General features: G+C 35.4%; 1 protein-coding gene across 4 annotated transcripts in view; it reads right to left on the minus strand.

The window, feature by feature from the left end:
• Positions 1–26,741, minus strand: part of METTL15 (methyltransferase like 15) — a 172,843-nt gene that overhangs the window by 36,588 nt on the left and 109,514 nt on the right. For all 4 annotated transcript variants that reach the window (XM_041730472.1, XM_041730471.1, XM_041730475.1 and 1 more), the window contains 2 exons: positions 5,435–5,626; positions 1,380–1,558 (listed from right to left, as the gene is read on the minus strand). In XM_041730472.1, coding sequence (XP_041586406.1) covers positions 1,380–1,558; positions 5,435–5,626 — 371 coding nt within the window. The remainder of the gene's footprint in view (positions 1–1,379; positions 1,559–5,434; positions 5,627–26,741) is intronic.

Here is a 26,741-nt window from a genome sequence, read left to right on the forward strand (position 1 = left end):
GTATAAAAAAATATGACTTTTCACTGCTCATCTTTCCAATATGGGAGACAGAGAACAACACAGACAGCTAAAGAATGACAGAATGGGTAAGGTAAGGTGGTCATGTTTAGTGAGTACAGAGTGGAAAGAAAGGGATACAGGATAGAGGGTGAATTAATGCAGCCTGCTAGTACAAACTCTTTTTTGGAAAAATACTATGGAATATTTTATGATCATTTAACCCACAATAGTTTTGCTCCTACTTGACAACAAGAATCTCAGTGGTAAGTTGGGAAAAAATTTAAAGACTTGGTCAACTCTTTATATTTTGTTATCCTAACTAAGTAAAATAGTCTTATTAAATTATATCATAAAATAATCCTTAGATGAGCTCTAAATCTTGATCTTAATGAATTTATAATCAAGTCTTATTCCCTAAACTATAGATAATATTAAGAGAGAGGTAACCAATATCAGGTTCTTTTTATAAGCTACACAATTACTTATTTTCTTTACTTCTTGAGCTACTTAAGTGACTTAGTAGGAGCCACTGAAAAGAAATCCTAATACATTTGGTAAACAAAAATGATGTAGGGTTTCAGATGGCCCAACAAGATGAAGAATGTAACACTGGAATTCTGCTAAATTACTGCAGGAGTTGTATTTTTGCCTTGGAAAACTTTCATCATGGAACACAGCTGTGAAACAACTTTGGCTTCAAACAGAAAGGCTATAATAAAGCGCCTCCTAGCTAGACTTAAGTTCAAGAGGTTTATGGTGGCAAACAGCAGAAAAGATGAAATGTTTCAATAAGCCCCTCAGGCTGATTTAGTTAGCATTCACAAAGTAGAATAACCTATACATCACATACCCTTTGTTAGCTGGTTGTTTAGAATAGATGTATGAGTCACTGGATTTTATTTTAGCAGTTGGGCATTGCAATTCTCCTTTTGCCCAAAATATTAAAATGCAGAAATGTGAAACTAAGAGAGGTAATGTCAGATCTTATACAGAATGCTTATCAACCACTGTGATAGATCAAGAAATTCTTCTGCTCTTGTCATTCCACGTTTCACCTTGGTAGGCACCAATGACAAATTACCTCTCATAAAAAAAAAAAAAAAACAATCTATTGTTCAACTAATCAGCAACTTCAATGTATTTTCTTAAATTGTGTGGAGGGAAAGTGGTTGGAGGGGGGGAAGCTTGCAAAACCAAAAGAAAGCTGGTATGGAAAAAGGATACGCAAGATCCTATCGTGCATGATTTTAAGTACAAATGAATCCCTCTGGGAGTTTGGGGGAGATATATATATACATATATATATATATATATATATATATATATATATATATATATTTTCCCCCCTCTCAGACATTGTTCAGAATTAATGAGGATACCTGCAACGATGCTGGCAAGCTGCTGGGTTCTGGAGATGGGGTAGAGGCTGCGTGCCTGAACGATTGCTGAAGCGATTTTCTTGGCATGCTTCTCCTCCCCGTATGTTCTCAGGATGGATGCAAGTGCCTGTTGATCTAAAGCGTTCACAACATCAGCTGCGGTGGGCATGTCAGGGTACCTACGCACAAGAAGAGCCAATTAGTTTGCTGACGTCAGTTTTCATTGACAAGAGGTGAAACTTCAGAGTACTGAAGTCAGGCATACACACACAGCCTAACAGAGCATCTGAGGTTTTTAAAGTCAGAGACTGAAATCTTAAACGAATGAAGCAGATTTTCTATTTCAAATACCCATCATAATAGCAACAGTGGATTATGTGTGACATTCATCGAGGTCAAGGGCAGCAGGAAATTAAAATATTTTACTAATCTTTAATTCACAAAAAGCTATTATTACTTATGCAGATTTCTCCTAAACTAAAATAATGGAAAACGTCTGGATTTAGTTTGTTCAAGATTTAAATTACTGCTTGATTTTATTTTTCACTATAAGAAGATATAAAATACTGAATGATATTTAAATGAACCTGTATCTCAGGAACTTAACTAATTCTGAGATTATAAAGCAGCTGAATAGTTACATGGGAGCACAAACTGAACTTAGAAAGTCTATACAAGAAGATACTCCCGGCCACTTTCCCTCACAAAAAACTGAACAACCTTAATGGTAATAATGTATGTTATTTCAAATGTTTAATAATATTGGCTTATAAAGTCATTACTAAAGTCACCGTGGGGGAAAACTCAGTAATTAAGAAACAGTACTAAATGAGCCTGAGATGATAATTTCAGGTAGCGGATACAAAGGAAAAAGGACCTCTAGCCAAATAGAATAGATCACAGTAGCGGGCAATGCCATCCAGTATTCACTGGCCTCGTTAACAGGACAGCTACTACTCCTGTAGCTAATGTGTTGGACTGACTGTCAGTATCACATTGTGAGGACTGTAGTAAGGATATGGTAGCTTTAAGACCTAAAGACTATACCAAAGTGGGGCCTTGAAGAAACACCTGAATCCCTCCTTAAAAATACTGTACTGCACCTCGTTAACATGCCAAGTGGCCTCCAAGAGAAAATTTTGTTGTTGTCTTTGGCTTGTGCCCTATTGTGCCATGACCTCTCTCTCCTTCTCTCTCTCTCTCTTACCCTGTGTATGTGAGAAAGATAGAGAGACACAGAGAGAGAAAGAGAGAATGAAACCTTGCTTTCCAGATCTCTCTTTTTTTTTTATGGCTGTCACCCTCAGACCCAGGAACTTCCTATAGTAGCCCTGTTTCCATCACAATAGGCTTTGTTCTTTCAATAATAGCTTTAAGGATGAAGACTTGGTCTCTACAGTCAGATCAACCTAGGTATTCATATTGTGCAAGCTTTTTAACCTACCAAGCCGCAATTTCTAACCTGTAAAATGAAAGTAACAATACCTTCCTCGTAGAATTGCTGGGAGAATTAAGGGTATACGCAATTGTAAAATAGAGAGTAGAATGTCTGGTATACAGAGAAGCTCAATGAATGTCCATGTCTCCTAGATCTTGCCCATCATCATTCTTGGCCTAGCTGACAACATCTTAGCTAGATCTTACGTAGCTATGTATTCAACTGTCCAAACCACAGAACATCAAAATGAACCTTATCTATGATAGTAAATTCAGACCCACAGAATGTAGTCCAACTCTACCAGGACAACTCCTAGATTAGTATGGATGTACTTAGCAACTTCATATAATACGTCTCTACTTTTAAGTAAGACCCTTACAACAGCATTTTGCTCAAATAGTTCAGCGGCTAATGGGCATAATTTTATTTTACCCTCATGCTTACACTGAATAGCAATGTAGAAGTTTCCATTGTGCCACAAGACAAAAGGGGCAACACTGAAAAACCAATAAGGCTGCTAGGAGACTTTAGAATAGTGAAGTCAAGATACAAAATCTGCCCCCAACTTAACAGGTAAGAGATCTCGTCGGTCCTCCAGAGATCACTGATGTAAAATGACTACACTAACAACAAAAGGAAAATATTAACACAGGTGACAACTTATTTATTAACCTCTGGTGAAGAATTAGACCTGCAAGTCCTTGAAGCTGTAGATTTCTTTTTGCTACATGAAAACCTTTTATAATCTTAGAGCTGGTGCTGAAATTGGGGTAGCACAACTACACTATGCTATAAGACTCCAGTGTTAAATGGCAACAGGTTAAGAAAGCCTCTTGCATCTACCTTCAATGCACAGATATATCAGCTTCCAGGATCTGACTGGCCATGTTTTTTGGCTTGGACTCTCTTACCCCATAACACCACCTGGGTAGTACTGTACATACTGGCAATGACTCTCCTTTTCTATGAATTCATGTGAACCAACTCCCATCTTTCTGAATACCATATACCTTCTTCAGATCTGCTATCTACCTGGAAGCCATCCTGCTTTTTAAGATATATTTGCTCAACTCTAATCTCATCCATTATGTATTTACTTAGAGTTTAATGCTCAAGGGCAATTTTATTTTCAAGTTCTTAGGGGAAAACCTCAAGAACCCTGATTCACACTCTACAATTTGCTGAGAAGTCTTTACATTAACAATATGAGGATTTACTACCATTAACTAGAAGATTTGTTCACTGTATTTCGAAGGCATTCTCCTTTAACAAGACATAGGAACAGCAGAAATTTGCTTGACATTTTATTACCTCTGCACAACAACCTCAATCTCCAAACATGAAAAGATATTTGACCTTTACTATTAGTCACTGCTTTTTAAAGGATTTTCATTATTTTCTTTTATGATCACATTCTTCATTCTATGAATGCCAGCTTGGGCAAAAGAAGGTGTAAGACTCAGAACAAAAAGGTTCCAATAAGTATAGGTCACAATCCAAGTTACCAGGTCATATCAAAACATGGGCTATGAATAATTACCATTGGACAAAGCATTTTATGGGAAAGAATTCAAAGTCAACTCAATATTAATTTGCTGATTTAAACAGGACATTAAATTTCTTATATACAGGTCCTTCTAATAGATTGGAAGAAATTCTGGAAAACTGATTTGTCTCAGTAGAAATGTTTATGCAGGCCTAGAACTGCAGATTACTAACAGTAACAGAATGGTTTGCTTATTTATATATAAGAAAATCTAACATGCCTCTTAGGAGGTAATCTCCCCAAAGGTGGGGCTGTGATACATAATTTAGCGGTGGTAGTGAGGCATGAAATGAGGAAGGAAAACATGGTTAAGCTTTGTAGGTACAGGTTATTCTGTCCCTGAGCCAGTGTTAGGCGTAAAGACAGGTGCTCTAAAAAGCTTCTTTCTTTTTTTTTTTTTTAAGCTTTAAAAATTAATTCAGGTTTAAAGGAGCTTATCCTATATTTTATTAGAATATGATCCTCTTTGTGTTATATGTACCTATTTGAATAATGAAGAACAACTAGTATTTCCAGGGTGGTGAGGAACGAAGAGCAGGTGTAAAGCCTTCCTATACAGAGTACTATGTTGATATAGTACCATAAACTAGTTTCTCTGGAGAAGGTAAACCAAAGTGATGGTACAAGAAACAGGACAAAACATGCAATCGCTGACCTCTAGAATCTTGCACTTTATACAGTATTCAAAAGAATATGCATTAAATATGTTCCTTTTACATTTCACAAGAGGCACAGTTGGCCTGTATAGAAATGGATCCATTGTTTCAGTATCACATTTATCAATATTGTTCGTAGTCTAAAAGCCCATGCTTATCTATAAAAAAGATGAGTATGAAAGTTACCCTCTTCACTATTTTGTGTAAAGACAGCAATGACTTTTCTTTTAGAATCTCAAATCTAGAGAAACACTAGTCTATAATGAGTAGCAAACAAAACTGATTTATTATGTATGGATAGTGTTAGGTGTGGGCGTGTGATGGGAATTCTGCAGTCTTAAAAGGAAATTAAATCCAGAGTGTTTCTGCAAAATTGATTTCTTGTTGTGAGGAGAAATGCTTTATCGATACTCACCTGCCACCATCCATTCTCATGTCCAAGGGGCCGTCCTTCCGAAGGGAAAAACCTCTTTCAGGAGCATCAAGTTGCATGGAGGAACACCCAGGATCCAGAAGAACTCCATCCAAGGTCCCTGGCTGTACTCCAGCTTTCATTAATAAGGCTTCTGCCTGGCTGAACTGGCCTAGCAGAGCTCGGATCTGTTTACTGTGAATAAACCCAGGAGATGGAGAAAAGACTTTGTTATATTAAATTCTTAAGGTCCATGATCAATGGAAGGAAGCACAGCCCATTGTTAGTTTATTTAACCAGAATGTATTTACTAAGGACCAAATACATGCTTAGTACTAAAAAGAGACATATGGAAATGGAAATTTTACATCCTTGGTTTCAAAACCAGAGGTGATTTAATGTAATTTATTTTTGCTTATAAACACAATGTATTGTGTACTCCTGTGAAGGTTACAATAAGTTCATGAATTTGCAAAATTCTTTTGTGAGACCATTCATTTTTTCTTTAAAAATAATTTTTTTCTTAAAAAAGCCTATATACCATTTATCAAAATAATACATTTATAGATAACAAATGCTGGTGAGGATGTGGAGAAAGAGAACTGTGTACTGTTGGTGGGGATGTAAATCTGTACAACTACTAAGGAAAACAGTATAGAGCTTCCTCAAAAAATTAAAAATAGAACTACCGTATGATCCAATGATTCCACTTCTGGAAATATATCTAAAGGAAATGAAAACAATCTGTTGAAGAGATATCTGCACCCCCATTTTTATAACAGCATTATTTAGAATAGCCAGAACATGGAGACAACTTAAGTGTCCATCAACAGATGAATAAAAAAAGTTGCATACACACATTCACACACAGCCAGTGGAGAATTATCCAGCCATTAAAAAGAAAAGAAGGAAATCCTGTCATTTGTAATAGCATGGACGGACCTTGAGGGCATTCTGCTAAGTGAAATAAAAATAAGTCAGACGAAGTCAAATACTATATGATCTCATATGTGAAATCTTAAAGAGAGAGAAAACCAAACTCATTAAAAAAAAAAAAAAAAAAAGATAGATCAGACTTGTGGTTACCAGAAGTAGGAAATAGGGAAAAGAGAACTGGATGAAAGTGGTCAAATTGTACAAACCTCCAGATAAATAAGTTAAATAAGTACTAGGGATGTAATATACAACATGACAACTAAAGTTAACACAGCTGTATCTATATGTAAGTCAAATCATTAGACTGGACTCCTTAAATTTATATAGTACTGTATGTTAATTACTATTTCAATAAAACTAGAAAAAAATAAGCCAATTTAAATGCAATAAATAAAACAGAGATCATAGAAAAAAGATATGTCAAACATCTTCAAGCCAATCTCACTTTAGATTGTTCCCTATTTTCCCCATAACTTAGGATAGGGGTGCTGTGCAGCTGCACACTTGAAGCATGAAACTATGCTTAAAATAAATGCCTTCTTGCGGAAAAAAAAATGTTTTAGCTTTCAGCAGGGATTTTGAAGTGAATGGAGCATTCAAAATCAATAGACAGGCAAGAAGTTGGGATCACCTTGCAGCTATACTAATTCTCCTTCCTACACAAAGTGAGATGCTGCCTGCAGGGTTCTTCAGAAGCCTTAGGGCAACTGGTATGCATTTTGGATGGGGAATGAGAAGAATGAGAAGAATTGGCAACTGTCTCAAGACCTCTTTCCCTCCATCTACAGGTGGGTAGGGTGATTTCAACAGTGTTGGGGAATTCATATATCTGATGTTATGTTTAAGGACAGCTTCATTGTTCATTAGTAATTTTTTCCCAAATTCTGATGAAGAAACTGAATTTCAGATTCACTCACCAAAAATTCATTGACTATCTGCTATATATCAGGCATTATGTTAATTGAAGGCATTTAAAGATGAATAAAGCATGGCTCTCTGAGCTTGGAACTGAGAGGAAGAAATACATAAATGGATAGTTTGTGAAACCACCTGATGGACGCTAATAGTAGGAAGAGAAATTGTTACATCTGTATTTGGAAAATATAAAGTGAATGTTAATACTAACACTGGGAACACAAATAATAAAATGTTGAGATTGGAAAGCAACTCACAAATCACTTATTTCAAATCACTTATTTCAATTACTTAACTGATAATTTGAATCTTTTCCCTCTCCACCATCACTGCTGGGTGGGGTGGGGTAGGGGTGAGAGTCACTGTTTTAACCACCTCCCATTCTCCCTATTGGTGAGGGAGGGATTCCTAAAATCCTAAAAATCCAACCTGTCTCAGAACTTTTGAGTTATATGAGCCCATAAATTACGTTCGTTATTAAAACCAGTCAGAATTGCTTTTTCTCTTACAATGGCAAATATCATAAGTATTAGAGCTATCATGCTCAGTCTTTTCTGAACCATACAACTCTTGTGTCTTCTGATATTCTCCATAAAACGAACAAACAAAACCCTTTCATCATGCTAGTTGCTCTTTTCTGAATATGTTCCGGTTTGCCGAGGTCCCTAGATGTAAATTCCATATGGATCAGCACAGAAAAAATCAATTCTGGTCTTTTCTTGTTATTATATTAATACAGCTCAAGATCCAAATAGTTTTAGAATTTATTTCACATCATTGCCTTATGCTAATACCTTTCAGTCTTTTTAAGTTCTTTTTAAAATTTTTTTAATTTAAATTCAATTTAGTTAACATATATAGTGTATTAGTAGTTTCAGGGGTAGAATTCAGTGATTCATCAGTTGCGAATTACACCCAGCGCTCATCACATCACGTGTCCTCCTTAATGCCTGTCACCCACCCATCCCCCCGTCCCCTCCCCTCCAACAACCCTCAGTTTGTTTCTCAGTTAAGAGTCTCTGTCCATCCTGTTTTATTTTTCCTTCCTTTCCCCTATGCTCATCTGTTTTGTTTCTTAAATTCCACATATGAGTGAGATCATATGGTACTTGTTTTTCTCTGACTACCTTATTTTGCTTAGCATAATACCCTCTAGTTCCATCAATGTTGTCTCAAATGATAAGATTTCATCTTTTTGATGGCTGAGTAGTATTCCCGGGTGTGTGTGTGCATGCGCATTTGCATACCACTTCTTCTTTATCCAATCATCTGTCGATAGACACCTGGGCTCTTTCCATAGCTTGGCCATTGTGGCCATTGCTGCTATCAACATCGGGGTGCAGGTCCCCCTTTGAATCACTGTATCCTTTGGATAAACACCTAAGAATGCAAATGCTGGATCATAAAATTGTTCTATTTTTAAGTTTTTGAGGAATCTCCATACTGTTTTTCAGAGTGGCTACACAGAAGTTTTCATTCTCACCAACAGTGTAAGAGGGTTCTTGGTTTTCTGCATCCTTGTCAACATCTCTTGTTTCCTGAGTTGTTTATTTGAGCCATTCTGACCCGTGTGAGGTGGTATCTCATTGGGTTTTGATCTGTATTCCCTGATGCCCTGTGATGCTGAGCATTTTTTTCATGTGCCTGTTGGCCATTTGTATGTCTTCTGTGGAGAAACGTCTGTTTATACCTTCTACCCATTTCTTGACTGGATTTTTTTTTTTTGTTTTTTTTTTTGAGTGTTGTTTGATAACTTCTTTATAGAACTTAGATGCTAGCCCTTTATCTGATAAGTCATTTGCAAATATCTTCTCCCATTCTGTAGGTTGCCTTTTGTTTTTATTGACTGTTTCCTTTGCCATGCAGAAGAAGTTTTTTTATCCTGCTGAAGTCCCAATAGTTCATTTTTGCTTTTGTTTTGTTGCCTTTGGAGACATGTCTAGCAAGAAGTTGCTGCCCTTTCAGTCTTTTTCATGTACAAAGCTGCTAAGCTTCTTCCATTAGTATATTTGTGCAGCTTTTGTTTTTGTCAATTGTTGCAGATCTAAGTATAATTTCTGCCCTACACATTTTCTACAACCCTTAGGATCCAGTTATTACCTTTAACCACAGAAATCTTTATACTATAGCAAAACCTCAAATATATCAGTATTTCTCAGTCTTAAATCCTTACGTTTTACAGCTATTATCCTGCTTGAAGCTAATATACTTGTAAAATAAAAAAAAATAGTAAGATCTTATATGGAATGTTTGCATTCCTGGGTGTCCTCAAATATAACTATTTAACACACAATACTCATACAGTTTTATGCCTATTAGTAAATAACCATGTTACAGAGCATCTTCCTCTTACAGGCATAACAAGAAACATGCAGTGTTGTGTGGTGGTTGACATTAGAATCAGAGGTAGAATAAGGGGCTAGGTTCTGATACCAGAAATACAAATCTGGGCAGAGACCAACAAAGAATCTGTGCCATAGGGATCTGGTAAGAGCGAATACGTGATCATCTGGGAGGGGGTAGCTTGTGGTAGTAGGGGGTCTGTAAGAAAGCAATGTATCGTGAACGAGTTAACATCAAGTAAATACGGCAGCAGACAGGAGGGCTCTAACTGTTGGCTAGACTTCTCCTAAAAAAAGAACATCATTAGCTGTGAAGGAATTGAAGTCCTAGGCATAAGAGAGTAAGTTTAGAGATGTACTTAGAACCGGCCCAGTCACTAAAACCCAGGCATCAACTCAGGATTAGTAATAAAGGCAATTTGATGTTCAGTCACTTATGCGACAGACCAGGCCATCTTCAATCCATTGCCAGAGCACTGTGGTAAATTAGAAGGGCACACTGAGCTATCAGATGGATATGCAGAAAACACTAATCATGTGACATATGAACTAGGATGACAAGCGGAACAATGTAAAGCAGAAGCTTTCCCCTTTTAAAGCAGCTTTTTTTTTTTTTTAAAGATTTATTTGTTAGAGAGAGAGAGAGAGAGAAAGAGAACATAATCAAGTGGGGCTGGGGGAGGTAGAGAGAATCTCAAGCAGACTCCACGCTGAGTGCAGAGCCTGAGTCAGGGCTTGATCTCGTGACCCTGAGATCCCGACCTGAGCCAAAACCAAGAGTCGGACGCTTAACTGACTATGCCTCCCAAGTGTCCCAGACCTAACATTTCTTAAGAAGCTGCCAGGAACAGTACCCAGACACTTAAAGTTTGTTTCAGTGAACTTAAAGTGAACTGAATCCAGGGTTCACTTCATCATAAACCTTAATCATTTTTGTGTGTGCACTTGGGGACATATGTGGGTGATAATATCCCATAAAAGGATAAGAAGAGCAAAGCAGAAATAGCTTTTTTTTTTTTTAGGAGGTTGGTCTGCTTACTGTGGTTAAGTCCTTCTTACATTACCATCAACATTATGTTATGTAAATGCCAATGTACCACCTATATTTTAGTTGCTAAATTTTATTGATCCGTAGGCACAAAGCAGGGGCCATGGCTGCCTTTATCACCTGATTAGATTAGGCCTCCCAAGTAAGGCATTCAGAGGGAACCAGAACAATGGGTGAAACATGTAGCAGCTTGAGCAACGGTAAGAGCACACATTGTAGGGTACTTTGTGTGCCAGGCCCTCTGCTTTTTACTTGTCAAATCATTTCATGCTCCTGATAACCCTAAGATGTAGGTGACATTCTGGGCCATGATCTGCAGGTGAAGAAATAAGGGCAGAGGGTAAAGCTACTCACCCAAGTCATATGACTAGTAAGTCGTAGAATTAGAATGCAAACACAGGCTAGTCTGGCTGCAGAGTCTCTGCTCTTAACCACTCCGCAGGAATACCTCTCAACTCTCTCTTGTTTTGCACCACTTCAGATCTCTTACTCCTCACCATTATGATCTTGTCATGATCCATAAATCTGTGTAGTTTGTCTGATTTTTTTTATTAAAATACTTTGTTTTTAGTGTTTGTCATCTCTTCATAGCTACAGATCTGCAGATTCAGCACCCAACAAATATTTGCTGAATAAGGATTATCTACTAGGTGCTGGACACAGGAATATAAAAATGAACAAGAGCACACAGTCTAGAAAGGTATATGCACAAACTGAGTTGAATCACTGAGGAGACAGACAGTTTATTTCTTCTTAAAACAACAGTGGTAGAGTGGAATGGGACACTATCATGACTTATGTTTAAATCTTGGCTTTGCTACTTACCAATCCTATGGTATTAGACAAGTTATTTAATTTCTCTCAGTTTTAGTTCTCTGTATCTCACAGGGTTTAAGTTTTCCCCCTCTAATGAAGATGAGTATGGTAGTAATACCTCAAAAAGTTCTGAACTTAGACTGAATCAGACTATTGGCTTTCTAATTCTTTAATTATTTTTGAACTTGACTACGATAAATATTGTTCATCTTAATTAACTCTGGCAAGTCATCTGCACTTGGAATACAAGTTATTAGTCTGCTTTATTATAAAAGCTACAATACACTAATATATACCGAGGCTGGTGATGTAAGAGTATCTGATTTGATTGTGTATTTAAGGTTGAACATACAACATCATCATTCTTCTAACTGCATATCATCTAATGATTCTGGAGCCAGATTCCTCACTTGTGCTATGGAAACAATAGAGCAGTTCCAATGTCACAGAGCTTTTAGTGAAGAGTATATTAACTAATATACATGAGAACACCTACTAAGATGCCCAAGCATAGAAAAGCCCTTCATAAATGCTACCTCTCTGCCTACCCCTGCTCCAAGTTGTTTTCTTCCTTTAGATACTCCTCTTCCTTACTTGGTCACTGTGCTGACAATCGACAGCTACGAACAATGACAAGGATTTCCTTCAAGCCCACCAAATGCAGAGCATACTGGCTGTGATCTTTTGACCAAAAACTTTTTTCTCCAACCTCTTTGATGTGCCTCTATTGGGATATATTTTTCTTTCCACTTCACCATGTCCATTATACTTTGAGAACTGTTAACTTTTTTTAAAGGTTTTTATTTAAATCCCAGTTAGTCAACATACAGTGTATCATTAGTTTCAGTGTAACCTTAGTCCATACATCACCCATGCTCACCACAAGTGCACTCCTTAATCCCAAATATTTTACCCATCCTCCCATCCACCTCCCCTCTGGTAACCATCAGCTTTTTCTCTATAGTCAAGAGTGTTTCCTGGTTTGTCTGCCTGTCTCTCTTCCCCTTTGCTCCTTTGTTTGGTTTCTTAAATTCTACATATTAGTGAAATCATTTGGTTCTTGTCTATCTCCCAACTGACCTATTTCACCCAGCATAACACTCTCTAACTCCATCCACGTCATTGCAAATGGCAAGATTTCATTCTTTTTTAATGGCTCAATAATATTCTAGTGTGTGTGTGTGTGTGTGTGTGTGTGTGTCTATCAATCACACTCTATCCATTCATCAGTCAATGGACACTTGAGCTGTCTCCGTAACTTGGCTATTGCAGATAATGCTGCTATAAACATCAAGGTGCATGTATCCTTCCAAAACAGTAATTTTGTATTCTTTGGGTAAATATCTAGTAGTACAATTGCTGGATGGTAGGATAGTTCTATTTTTAACTTTTCAAGTGGATGCACCAGTTTGCATTCCCACCAACTGCGCAAGGGGGCTCCTCCTTCTCCACATCCTTGCCAACACCTGCTTTTCTCTTGAGTTGCTGATTCCAGCCATTCTGACAGGTGTGAAGTGATACCTCACCATAGTTCTGATTTGCATTTCCCTAACAAGAAGTGATGTTGAGGACAGTTGTTCACTTTTTGATATGTTTATGTTTACCATACCACATAGAGCTCTTTGCAGACATATTTATTTATAATCTAGAGTAATTTGATTTTCATATTAATTATGATCACTTTTATATATTATTAAAATGTGCCCTTGCTCAGAGAGTATTTCCATATACTGTATATATTTGATTTGATTGTGTATTTGATGCCCTTGCTAAAGATGACTTTGCTCAAAGAATGTTTCCATATAATGTAGAGATGAAACAAAAAGACATTACTTTTGCTTTGTATAATTTGCTCCAAATTTTTGATAGCATTATTTTTACTGACCTTTAAGAAAATACTTGTTAAAAACTGATATACCTATTTACTCACAACTCACAAAGTACATTTTCTTTTTTAAGACAGGTAGAAGGGGAGTGGGGAGGAGGAGGACAGGAGAGTGAATCTTAAGCAGGCTTCACACCCAGCACAGAGCCCCACATAGGGTTTAATCTCACATCCCCGAGATTATGACCTGAACCAAAATCAAAAGTCAGACATTTAACCAAATAAGCCACCCAGGTGCCCCCATAATGTACAGTTTAGAATAATGCACATTAGAAATGATAAATGTAATTGCATTTGTATCTCTTAGTAACTCTTTCAACATTTATTCACTGGAATAATCACCCCCTGTTCTGGAATAACAGCGTAGCAGGCCTCATAAGTTTTCTACTAATTAATATGTTATAGTCCTATGGTTACTGTGAATTATATACACAGCCACTCAGAAATAAGACTGGCCAGTGCTAAGCTACACTGCAAAAACAAACAACAATGAATATTTACTGAGCAATTACCAAGTGTCAGGCATTGCTCTATATCACTTGTGATATAAGTAAATAAAACATCAAATCCCAATGACTGCAGAGCTTACGTTGCAGAGGATAATCGATATTTGAAAACATTTATTTCTGTTCATAGCAGTTTAGCTTGATGAGAACAACTCCTCCCTTGGAAAAAAACTAAGAAAGCTAGATAATTAAAATTATCTATTTGAAGGGATCAGAGCTACCAAAGCAGCTAAGACTCGAGGAGATAAATGGGTAGTGCAAACAAGTAAGCCTAACATTGGAACAGTTCTTCCCCTCAAGGCCTTTGTCTATTTGCACGTGGAAACTAAGAGGCTATGAAACTGAGGCTATGAGAACTTTTGGCAACCTCATAGATGAAAGGCACAAAGATGGAGTTTATGGTCCATCAAGTGGATATTACCAGGTAATAATTACTGAATTTCAGTTGAGACTCAAAAGGGCTAAAACTAGGTGGAAGGTGACCAAAATAAGTCACACAAAGACTGAAATATGGTTTCTAATCTGTTCAGTCCATACTATAATACTGTAATATCCCACTGTGATACAGTGGGATGCCTAGGTGGCTCAGCAGGTGGCGTCTGCCTTTGGCTCAGGGCGTGATCCCAGAATCCCAGGATCGAGTCCCACAGCAGGCTCCCTGAGGGGAGCCTGCTTCTCCCTCTGCCTGTGTCTCTGCCCCTCTTATGAATAAATAAATACAATCTTTAAAACAAAATAAGGTGATACAATGTTAGATGAACTGCCCACCAAAAGCAACAGTAAATAATATCTGGAGGAAGATACCTTTCAAACTCTCAAAATAGCTCCATGATTTAAAAAAAAAAAAATGTGTGAAATCAAATAAAAATTACTAGACAGACCAAGAGATAAGCCCAATTACCAACCTTAATGAATAGATCAGAGAAAAAGACAAACAGCATACAGAATAAAGTTATTAGTGTGGACCTTAGGATAGCTAATATGCTTAAGAAAAGAAAGGTTAGTTAAGTAATTTGAACCCAAAAAATGCCTCTATAGAAAATAGTAAAATGAAAATCAGACCAAATGGAAAACAGCTCTATACAAAAATTGAAATTAAGAATTCAATAGGTAGATTTAAGACTAGCTTTGAAAATAGCCCTAGAAAGGATTAGTGGCATAGAAGATTGTTTAGTGGAAAGTATTAAGATTAAAAAAGACAGATAAAATAATCTGGAAAATATAGAACAGAGCACAAGACATATAACATGGCAAGGAGATCTAACATATGAATAACTGGAATTTCAAAAGAAAGAAGAGAGAAAATGAGGTAAAAACTATGTTTATAATGACATAATGACCAAGAGCTTTCCAAAATGATTCAAGATTTCAAGCCACATACTCAAAAAGCATGATAAACTCCAAAGAGAATATACACATAAACAAACAAAAGAAAGAAAACAAAACAAAAAATCATAGCAGAATTTGTGAAGACAGAGGGAAATTAAAACATTAAGAACAGTCAAAGAAAAAAAGATATACTGCATTCATAGGAACAAGTCAGAACTGAAATAATGAAAGCCAAAAGACTGGCAAATTTCTTTCAGGAGTGAAAGGGAGGGGCGCCTGCATGGCTCAGTAAGTTAAATGTCTGCCTTTGGCTCAGGTCATGATCCCAGAGTTCCGGGATCAAACCCCACATTGGGCTCCCTGCTCAGCCGACAGCCTGGTTCTCCCTCTGTCTCTGCTTCTTCCCCCCAGTTGTGCTCTCTTGTGCTCTTTTTGTATAGCAATTATTCTCTCTCTCAAAATAAATAAATAAAATCTTTAAAAAAAAGTGAGTGGGAACTAAAAATATTTCAGTTAAAGAAAATTGAGATAATTCACCACCAGCAGACTTATACTAAAAGACATATTAAAATGGTTTTCTTCAGGCAGCAGGAAAGTAATCTCAAATTGAAAGAAATAAAATGCATGATGGAATGAAGATCACTGGAATATGTAAACATACCAGTAAATCTAGATGAATATTGCTTGTGTAAGAAATAATTTCTGGCGGCTTCTATATATAGGTAAAGTTAAATATACAGTAGTAACACATGAGGCAAGAGTGTGATAAGTGTTGTTAACAAGTTTTAAAGTCCTTGCAATTCCAATGTCCAAAAAGAAAGAAATGTCCAGAAAAGTGCAATTCCAATTTATATTAGATTTTCATAGAAAATTATGCATATTGTGATCTCCAGGGTAAACTTAAAAAGAATAATAATTTATAATGTATGAGCAACCAGAAAAAGAAGATAGAATAATAAAAAAGAAAACAATAAAGGAGGGAAAGAAAGGAACAAAGAATAGGTTAGACAAGTAGAAAACAAACAAGAAAATGGTAAGTAGACATAATATTCTTAGACTAATATTTAAATTCAAAGACAAAGATTTTCAAAATCCATATGCTGCTTATAAATAACAACTTAAGCGTTAGGACCTAGAGAAGTAAAAAATAAGGGGAAAAATATCATGTAATTGCTATACCAAAGAAAGGTAGACAGGAACAGTAGTAGAAATAAAAAGAGGTATTTTATCATAATAAAAGGGCCAAATCCATTAATATGACATGTCAATTACAAATCTGTAAGTACCTAATAATAAAACTTTAAAACATGTAAGTAGAGTTTGAAAGAACTAAAAGCAGACAGATACATAATCATAATCGTAGATTTGTAATATCATTCTTAGTGGGGCATCTGTGTGGCTCAGTTGGTTAAGTGTCCAACTCTTGGTTTTGGCTCAGGTCATGATCCCAGGGTTGTGAGATCAAGCCTTGCGTTGGGCTCTGTGCTGGACGTGGAGCCTGCTTAAGATTCACTCTCCTTCTGTCCTCCTCCCTCCCACTCCCTGCAGCACCCAAAAGATTTTAAGTGTACAATGAACATTTTTTTGACAATGAAGGTAGTGATAATATTAAGAGGCATTAATATTTTTCAAAAGGTGAAAAAAGAGGAGAATACTTAGTATGACTAACTCTGTTCTTTTCATTACACTTAAATGCGATCAAAGTACTAAAAAAAGAGATGCAAGATACAAAGTTTGCTTATACAGGCTGTGGAGAGGACAAACAGTTACGCAGTGTGTATCCCTCTAGTACTTAACTAAGTCCAACTGTTATGTGGGTATACGTTTTAGGCACTTATTTTTCACACGTTTAAGAGTTGTAAGAAGTTTTCTAGAACTACCTTGTAACCACAATCAACCATTTAAGAGTGTATTTTTCAAGTTTTTTGTTCACAATACTTTGCCACCTACAATATCAAAGGAAAAAAATCTAGCATGTTCTATTAAGAAAGAAAATAAAATTCACAATTCCTACCAACTAAAATCAGGGGATTAGTTAAATTTAATTCATTCATAAAAAAGAAAACTCTGAAAAGTGCTTTACTTTGAAAGATGGTATTAGAGTCACAATACTATTTAAACAAAATTCCTTTTGGAGCACTTTCCCCCCCATTTTAAAGTCCCATGGGCATTTTAAAAAATCCCAGAACTATATAAAAAGATTTATGTGAAGTCTGCTTTACTCTCAGTAATAATTAGATAGTAATTACAAAATAGTCTTTAAACTGCTTTATGATTTCTGGTGGTCCCTGGCTTTAGGATGCTAGATAACCTCTCTCCATACTACCCTCATAGTCAATTCAATTTTCTAGAAAGTTTAATGTGAAAATTGGAATAAAAAAGTATCCACTTCTTTGAGGTATCACTTTCTAAAATCTACATCCTCTGAAGTAGTTTAGTATTCAGGAATTCTATCACGACTTAAACATTAATAGCTTTGAATGCTTGGCATTGTTGATGCAGGATGCTTGGATGACTGCCTGAATTGGGTCTGAAGGGGCCAGATGATTTAATCGAGAGGCCTCTAATTAAGGGTGAATATCACAATCATCTGGAGAATATTTACAAATTATGGGTGTTTTACTACTGACCTAAAGAATCAACATCAAGACAAGCACGCTATAATTTGGGGATTTTCCAGGTGTTCTCACTCATAGCCCTCTTCAGAGTGCAATGGTACAGCCAAAAAGAAAAGAGCTTTAGGCATGTTTATCAAGGCCACAAGGAATGGTAAATTCTTAAGGCTGATAATAGTTTTTGTAAAATAAGCATATGCAACAAGTATGAAGTAAATGAGTGGGGAAAATTATATGATTACTATTATGGTCAAAGACAACAGTTGCTGCATAAGGCAAAAAGGACAGCAGCTGTAGGAACACTGAGGCTTAGGAAGTAGGTGTATGTCACTTCTTGCAGAGAAAAGAAAAATTCCACTTACGGGTGCCAAGTAATAAAGTCACTGACACAGAGGGAAATGATATGGAGGCACTCACCAACCTGCCTTCAGGTATCAACTGGCCCTAACTCTCATAAATCTGAAATAATATGGCCCTAACTCTCGTAAATCTGAAATAATAATCTAGTAAATCTGAAATAATCTAGTTAATCTAGACAATTCCTACCCTAGTATCTTTTGATGCATGGACTTTAAAATGGCACCTCAGATTCAGTTTAAATAAATAAATAAAAATCCCTAAATATAACCAAGTATTTTTAAATGAAGGGAAAAAAATCTATAAGGAAGCCAGCAGTGTTCTTCAAGTGAATAAAGCAGCCATTAGTTCAAAATTCAGGCCATGAATCTGATTTTGTTTTGTTTTGTTTTTTAAAGATTTTATTTATTTATTCATGAGAGACACAGAGAGAGGCAGAGACACAGGCAGAGGGAGAAGCAGGCTCCATGTAGGGAGCCCGACGTGGGACTCGATCCCGGGACTCCAGGATCACGCCCTGGACTGAAGGCGGCACTAAACTGCTGAGCCACCAGGGCTGCCCCGAATCTGATGTTTTAATGTTTAAATTGATGTACCTGTTTATCTATTTTACACCTGTATTCATTTTAATATAAAATAGTGTTTAATTAATATCCATGTTTAATTTAACAAGTCAAATTGATGCTCTAGAAGGCATATCATGTTTTTCCTGCAGTCTTGAATACTCACTGGGCAACACTGCTGACAACTACTAGCATATAAAAATGATGCATCCAGAAAAAAAAATAAAACGATGCATCCAGAGAAGAAAGCATGTAAGCTTTTGTCCTGTTGGTCATTCTCATTAGCTTAGAAATTTATATGGTCATTACATAATATAGCAAGAAGATTATGGCAAATAGCTAATGGTTTTAGTTGAAGGCAAAGAAAATATAGCCTTTCTGACCTCTAAAAAAAGTTCATTAAAACTTAAAATTGATAGTGAGAAATTTTAGTGAATTTTCATTGTTTTTTTTTTTTTTTTTTTAAGTTCAGTGGGAATAAGAGAAATTCATTCCCTCTGTAAATGCAAATTACTTAGCTGGGTGTGTGTCAGAAGGAAATTTCTCTTAGCCATACTTTTTTCCAATGACCCCTCTCTGAAAATGCTTTCTGTACTTTTCAATTGCTGAGTTTTGTCCTATAACTACTATGTATCATTTCTCATTTTAAAAGAATATTCAAATATATATTAGCAGGGGATAATCTCCGAAACCAAGCATGGATTTAGTTCAGGTATATCTTGAGTGCTGTTATTCTGCAAAGGGGTGCCAGGGCAATAAGGTTTAAACATGGAAATATAATGTAAAAACTAATCCTCCAAATCTAATTTTTTGTGGGGTGGGGACCAGACTAATGTTACCTAACACCAATATATTCAATATATTTCTGGTCTGCAAGATTTTATTTCCTACATTATTAAATTAAAATACGTTAAATGAAAGTTTTTAAAAATGCTGTCCAGTGTGCTAAAGTTTGTATTTCTAATCCATTTAATAACATTAATAAACATATAGTGTTCAAATAAGTAAAAGGATTTTAAAGAGTTGATTTAAGTAGATTTTATTCAATTAAGCAGATTTTTATCATTCAAAGATTATTATTAGGTTTAGGTACAAAATATATTTTCAACCACTAAATATATTTATATATGTGATATATAAATGAAATTATTCTAAAATCCAGAGGCTAATGTGGCTCTAGGTACAAAATGATAATACCAGTTGTTAGCCATAATAGATTTAATCAATTTTGGAATGTTAATATTACTTCTATGCACAGATAAATGCTTTTGAGATTTTTAAGAAGATCAGTCTACATTTTGTGAATACTTCTTTGTGCCAGGGACTATATTAGATACTAAGGAAACAGAGGTAACACATGGTCCCTATTCTCAAAGATCTCACAGCAAATAACAGTACACAGCCTTATTATTCACAAAATGTTTTAACTTAGATGATCACATTTTGACCTTCATCACAATCCTATAAATTATATGAACACTTTTACCCTCAGTTTATAGTTATTGAAATTTGGCCTTAGAGAATATTTTTCTTATACATCTTTCTCTAAGATTATCTAGCACACTAATAGGAAGCAAAATGGTTGCTCAATAAATATTTGATAATGAGTGACTTGCTCAAGGTCACAGAGCTAGTACCGGGAAAGCTAAGAATTAAACACAGGTCAAGTTAATTCTAAGACCAAGATGTCAAAGTATTACTATAGATAGTTTTGAGAGGTTGACTCAGGGCATCTGTTTGCACATCTCTCTGATGAAACTGATTCAACACCTTCTTAATATAGTAATTCTTGAGCTATGTATACTTTTTTTTTTTTTTAAGGTGGAATGGCATGCCAGGAAAAAAAGTCTATTCATTGCTCTAGCTTTAGCATCTACCCTAGACGGAGAGGAGGCAGCAAAGAAATAGAATTACAGAGGTCTAGCATCTATGTCACCAATATGAATGGTTAGGTCACTGCAAGTATTATCAGATTGAAATTATCAGCCTTATTAAAAAAAAAAAACTTAATGTATACTCAAGAACAGGAAAAATCCAAATACCAATTTTGAATCAGACTTAAGTAAGTTAGCCTCATGCCAGCACAACTAGATTTCCTGGAAGGACTACCTATCTCAACTTTAAAAAGCGCAACAATAATAAAATACAAAATAAAATGATTTTGCAATAAGTACTAAAATGAATTCATCTGAGTTTTAGTGTCAATTATTTGGGTTATTTAATTTGTGTTTAAGTGTTTGTCGTCGGGGAATCTACGCAGCAGAGCCACAGAATTTACGGAAGCTTAGAGAGCTAGTAAGTAGTAAAGATGGGATTCTAACCCAGCCAGTCCGGTTCCAAAGCAGGTGCTATGCCACCCGGCCTCTGCAGGCAAGAGTTAGCAAGTGCAACAGAACCAAAGGCGGCTCCCTTTTATTGAGTTACTACTTGCCAGACATTGAACGAAGGGCATTATGCTTGTTACTTCATTTAATCCTTCCAGAAACAATGACCTTTGAGGTAGTTGTTATTATACCCACGTTACAGGTCAGGAAACTGACTCAGAATCTAAGACAACCTGTTCGCCATCCACCACATGTCGTGGCAGGCTGAGATTCTAACCCTGCCTGGTCTTTGTTTCTGATGCCTCTACTTTTAACTAATGTGCAATACTAGGATGTTTTGTAAGAAATATACTACTTTTGCGGTTGGAACTCATCCTACACATTTTGCACTTCAAAAGAGTTTTGGTGGGTTTCAAGCGGAAAAGACAGAATTGAAAACAATTATAAAACGTGCTGAAAGGGTTACCAATGCGGAGCTCTCCTGTTAAATTTATATAGAAGTGTTTGAATTTTCTGAGGAAAAAAACACAATTCAATAATATGTGAGGAGTAATAAGTGGATGACACATTAAAAATAGCAGTAATAATAATTGTTGAATGGGAGGTTTCACACTTGGAGTTTGAGAAAATTAACTTTCTTTTCTCAGATTCAAGGCAGGCATCTCCTTAACTGACACAACTGAATTATTCCACAAACACAAGTCTGGCAAAGTTTTACACATTCTAAGAGTAGCTGGGTCATTAAGTAAAAAACTCAAAAAAAGTCCCCTTCTTAATTCCAAGTGGTAGTCCCATCAGATCCAATTTGAAATGTGCTGGTACCTTGGCATATAAACTGGGGCTTGGCTGGCTCAGGAGTCAAGGGACTTTAACTCCATGGGTGGATGCACAGTGCATATTTTAGTACCTTCAGGGGGAAAAACAGACAAACACACAGGAGGAAAACCTGTCTGCAACTAATTATATTACATTTGTACAACATGATATTACCCTATCACTCTCAAAAAATCTACAATTGGTATTAAACAAATGAAATGCTAAGGAGTCCTCTTAAAATACAAGCAACAACAATAATGCCAACGAAAATGATAGAACTATGTAGCTAATGAGTATCCACAACTATAGTGATAAAAAGCAGTAATAATACATAGGTAATGCCCTTCTGTAAAACAGCAACCAGTCCTAAAGTTAAGAAAATAAAATCCTAATATTTGGCTTTTGAGAATAAACTTTTAAAAGGCTTTATAGGCATAATGTTGATTCATATTTACATATTCATGTAAACATATATGTAAGTATATATCACACACGCTGGGAATATAAAGCATATGCATATTATACACATGTATATATATTTGTGTATTATATATAATTTCTTAATTCTAAGAGGGAAAGAAATCTAATTGGTCAAAATCAGTCATAAAATTTTAACCATGTTTCTGCAAAAAACAGCAGTGCCAAAGGGTAATGCATCGCTAATGGTTTCCAGTGGAATAAATAGCTACTCTGACGTCAAAACTTTGTTACACTCCAATAACTGGCTCACTTGGGGTTTCAGGTACAGCAAGTTACATGTCAGTTTTAAATAAAGTTATAAAAATAGAATGCCTGGTGAACCATATTGTCGCTATGCAACCTGATATGTTATGATTTATATCCAATAAAATGTTAACAAAGGTGATAGATTATACCAAAATAGTATCTGGTGGTTTAGGATGCCCTGCTCCTTAAATTTCAGATTTAAAAAATGCTATATTTTACTTTGTCTGTACCTAAAGTGGCACACAGCTGTAATATAATCCACTGTTAACAGAGTGTCAAATTAGAAATATTTACTATCTCAAAGATAAAGTGATTCATACACTGGTAAATCTCCCTTGATAGGTATAATAATGACATTTTAACTGGGGACTTAGAGCAATAGGAACAATAAGTCTGTCCAAAAAAGGGGGGGCTTATTATGTTAGTTCATATAGGACTATCAGTCATTTTTCTGAAAAGATATTGCCTAAATAAACATAGGAATTTCAATCAAAATCAAAATCAAAACAATTATACTACCTTATCCTAGGACTAGACTTGACACTGTAAATTGAAAACCCCTGAAAGATGTGCTCCATTTATATGTTATATTTGATACTGAAAAAATGCTAATTGGCACAATTTTATTTTAAAGTGAGTGTAAATGAGATCTTATAAGGTTTGAACAATCCATCAAACAGCATGCACAATCAGAATGATAACAGTTTTTCTATACCAGTGTCTTGCTACAGACTGCATAGAGGATATATTTGTGTAAAGAAAGGGGAAAAATAAAATTTCTGTGTCAGCTGCAATATTTACTGAAATAATATCAAAATAAAGCAATATGTATTTAAGTGATTGAAGACAGCAATTTATATGCAAGAAAATACTTAGTGTTATTCAATTATTATTTCTATATTAAAATATATATTGTTATACATATTTTATTCTTATATGTAGAAATGTTTGCAACAGTGTTTTATCTGCAAAATAATACATAAATCTGTGTATTTTATTCCCTTATTTGTTCTTACTTTGTATAAGAAAGGCAAGGAGTAGAAGATTTAGATAGACAAATCCCAGTGCCACCATCTACAACTACTGACTTCAGCCAAGTTAGGTAATCTCTATCAGTCTTCTTCCTTTGTACACGCAGAAATAATAATGAAATAAATTATGTACATAAAGTCTCTATAACAGTGCTCCTCATATGTAGTGTTCCTACTAAGTTCCGGAAACTGTGAAAGATACTATATTGGAAATCTGAAAAGACATGGATGATGCTTTCTAACGGGAAGAAAAACAATTACAATACAAAATGATTACTTATATAATAGTGTTTCAAAATTCAAAGACACTTAAGTTCTTATCCTGCTCTCTATAAAAGTAAAATCAAAATATATATTCAGGTTTCCATAAAACTGAAGTTTAAGAAAGCGATATATATAAGTAATTTTCTCTATACTTTAGCTTTAGTCTTTATGCAACTCTGTCCTTCACTGTAAAGCTAAATTGCATTTCATCAGTGTTATCTATAAGACCAAGGGGTAAAAGGCATGACAATAAAATATGAACTATAAAAGTCTCATTTTAGATTATTACAACTAACTTGACAGAAGCGGTTATAACTAATAATTTTTATCATATGTAAAATGAATCAATTTCATCTCTTAATATCTTGCTAAAAGAGGAAAATTCCCTTTTTTTAATGGAAGCTTATTTCCAGAGGATAAGAAAACAGAATGTCACTAATACTCTCCTGGTGGGGAAGTGTTATAGCATATACTGTGTTCAATTCAGAGCACTGCATTTCAAAAGATACACTGACCAAGAAGTCAATGAGGAAAAACATCTGGAGGTCAGGTCTTAAGAGATCATATAAATGGAAGGAAGTAGAAATAATAACCTAATAAAAAAAAAAGGTTCAGACATAGGTTGAGGTGCTCAAGAACATTAAAAATATTAAAATCTCATGATGTGTAAGAACTTACACATACATTTCCTCTTTGTGGATACAGTTCTGAAGTTTCATATATGGGAAAACAGGAAGACTGATAATTTGAAGACTCTCTTCTGTATGACCTTGAAGCCAAAATAGCAAAAAAGAGTCCTGAATACAAAGGAAACTACAGTACTTAAACTGGAGGAGAAAGTGTGAGCTGCTATACAGATATGGGCTGACATACTGTTATAGCTCAGCAGAAATAACATATAACTCAATTATTTACTCCAAAGGGAATATACCAAGTAGGACCTAGGAACTTTGATTACCAATTGCCGATTTCTAACTTCTATCATATTTCACTCCTGGAAATGTCATTGTTGTGAAATCAACCACAATACTTTTTTACCACAGGAGAACTCACTATGCCATCTTTTGCTCATAGTAAAGTGAATATATATATGCTGTATATATGTGAGTGTGTGTGTGTGCTATAGTGATTGCATAGTCAGTTGTTCACATATTGATCATCTCTGGATAGATTGCTAGCTATTTAAGGACAGGAAACTTTCTACTAGCTCATCTCCATCATATGGTGAGTAGTCCAGACTTATTATATAATATATGAAGTACGAACCTGCTGGTTTAGTGATCTGCACTAAATCTGTTATCCTGTGGCATGCTTTGTAAAGTGGTCTTCTAATAGTTAGGTAGTATGGTACAGTGATTAAGAGAACAAACTATGGAGCCAGATTACCTTGGTTTAGATCTGGCTCTGCCACTGACAAGCTTTCTGTGACTTTGGCAAGTTATTTGACTTGCGTCTTAGTTTACTTATAAAAATACAGAGTAATAGTAACTATGTAATAAGTTTATTACGAAAATTAACTAATACTGTAAAGTGTCAAGAAAACTATCACACAGTACACAATAAATACCTGTCATTATTATTACTATTATTATGATGTCCAATGTATCTTCAGTGTAGAAGAGAAATAAGAATGTGCTCTTGCTCAGTGATTATGGGGGGTGCCTACCTGAATTTCTAACAAGTAATATGTCATTGGTCATTAGGAAGAGCCATAATTGACATACTTTCTAATGCATGTGCATGCATACACACAAACACAGATATACAATATATCTCTATACCCATCTGTGTTTATATATTTACATATGTTCTATATATATGTATGACATTATCTAACAATCTATCTATCTATCATCTATCATCTATCATCTATCTACTTATCTATCTGCCCACCTATCCATCCATCCAGCCAGCTACCCATCCATCTTCATAAGGCCGTATTCTTTGGGACAAAAAGTAACATACAAGGGGAGGGGTATCAAGTTTCAAAATGATCTAGTAACTTGTTTCTGATGGGTTTATAAAAGGAACACTCTGAAAGTTCAACTAAAAGCTATGAAAGATATGGAATTTGAGGATTTTAAATTTGTTGGTTTGGTATTTATTGCTGTAGACTCATTTGGTAGCTACTGCTACCCCCAAAGATGAGAATTGCATTCACTGGAGGCTCCAAGGAAGTAATGGATAAAATGATAACAGTGATAGAGTCTAGGGCTCATTAAGGTAGGACACGATTCCTGAAATGCAATGACTATAACACTTCTGGTGAAGAATGGCAGGGTTATTAAATTGGTTCATTGGCCCAGGTAAGAAAAGATACAGATCTAATTATAGTAGTCAAATAGTTTTTTACTCCTGCCTCAATAAGACCCACAAGAATTATCAAGAAAATTCGGCAATTCACTCATTTCAAAGATGGCTATCTTAGGAGTGGTAATATAAAATATTTATCACTTAAATGATAAGTTCAAAAAGAGTCACTCTTCTGAAAAAAAAATAGCCACATTCTGCAACGAAATACTATTTTAAGTATTTTAAATAACTATGATACACAAAATAAGGAGCTTCTAATATAATTTTGTTTTGTTTCGGTTGGTATTTTATATTCTTTGAGCCAGAGAAAATACAGGTCTAGGTTAATTGGGATTTACTATAACCTGATTTTCCAAGAAGGACTTAAAAATATCAAGGACTCAAAGATTCAAGAAATCCTCAGGTGTCGTATTCCTAGCAAGAAACTGCATGAAATGTCCCATTTTGTTTATGCACTCCAAATAATGAAAATCAAACACATGGCCTTTACATCACCACTCTTATTTCTTACATCTATGGTAGGT

This window comes from Vulpes lagopus, chromosome 15 (genome assembly GCF_018345385.1).
Source record: "Vulpes lagopus strain Blue_001 chromosome 15, ASM1834538v1, whole genome shotgun sequence".
NCBI lineage: Eukaryota > Metazoa > Chordata > Mammalia > Carnivora > Canidae > Vulpes > Vulpes lagopus.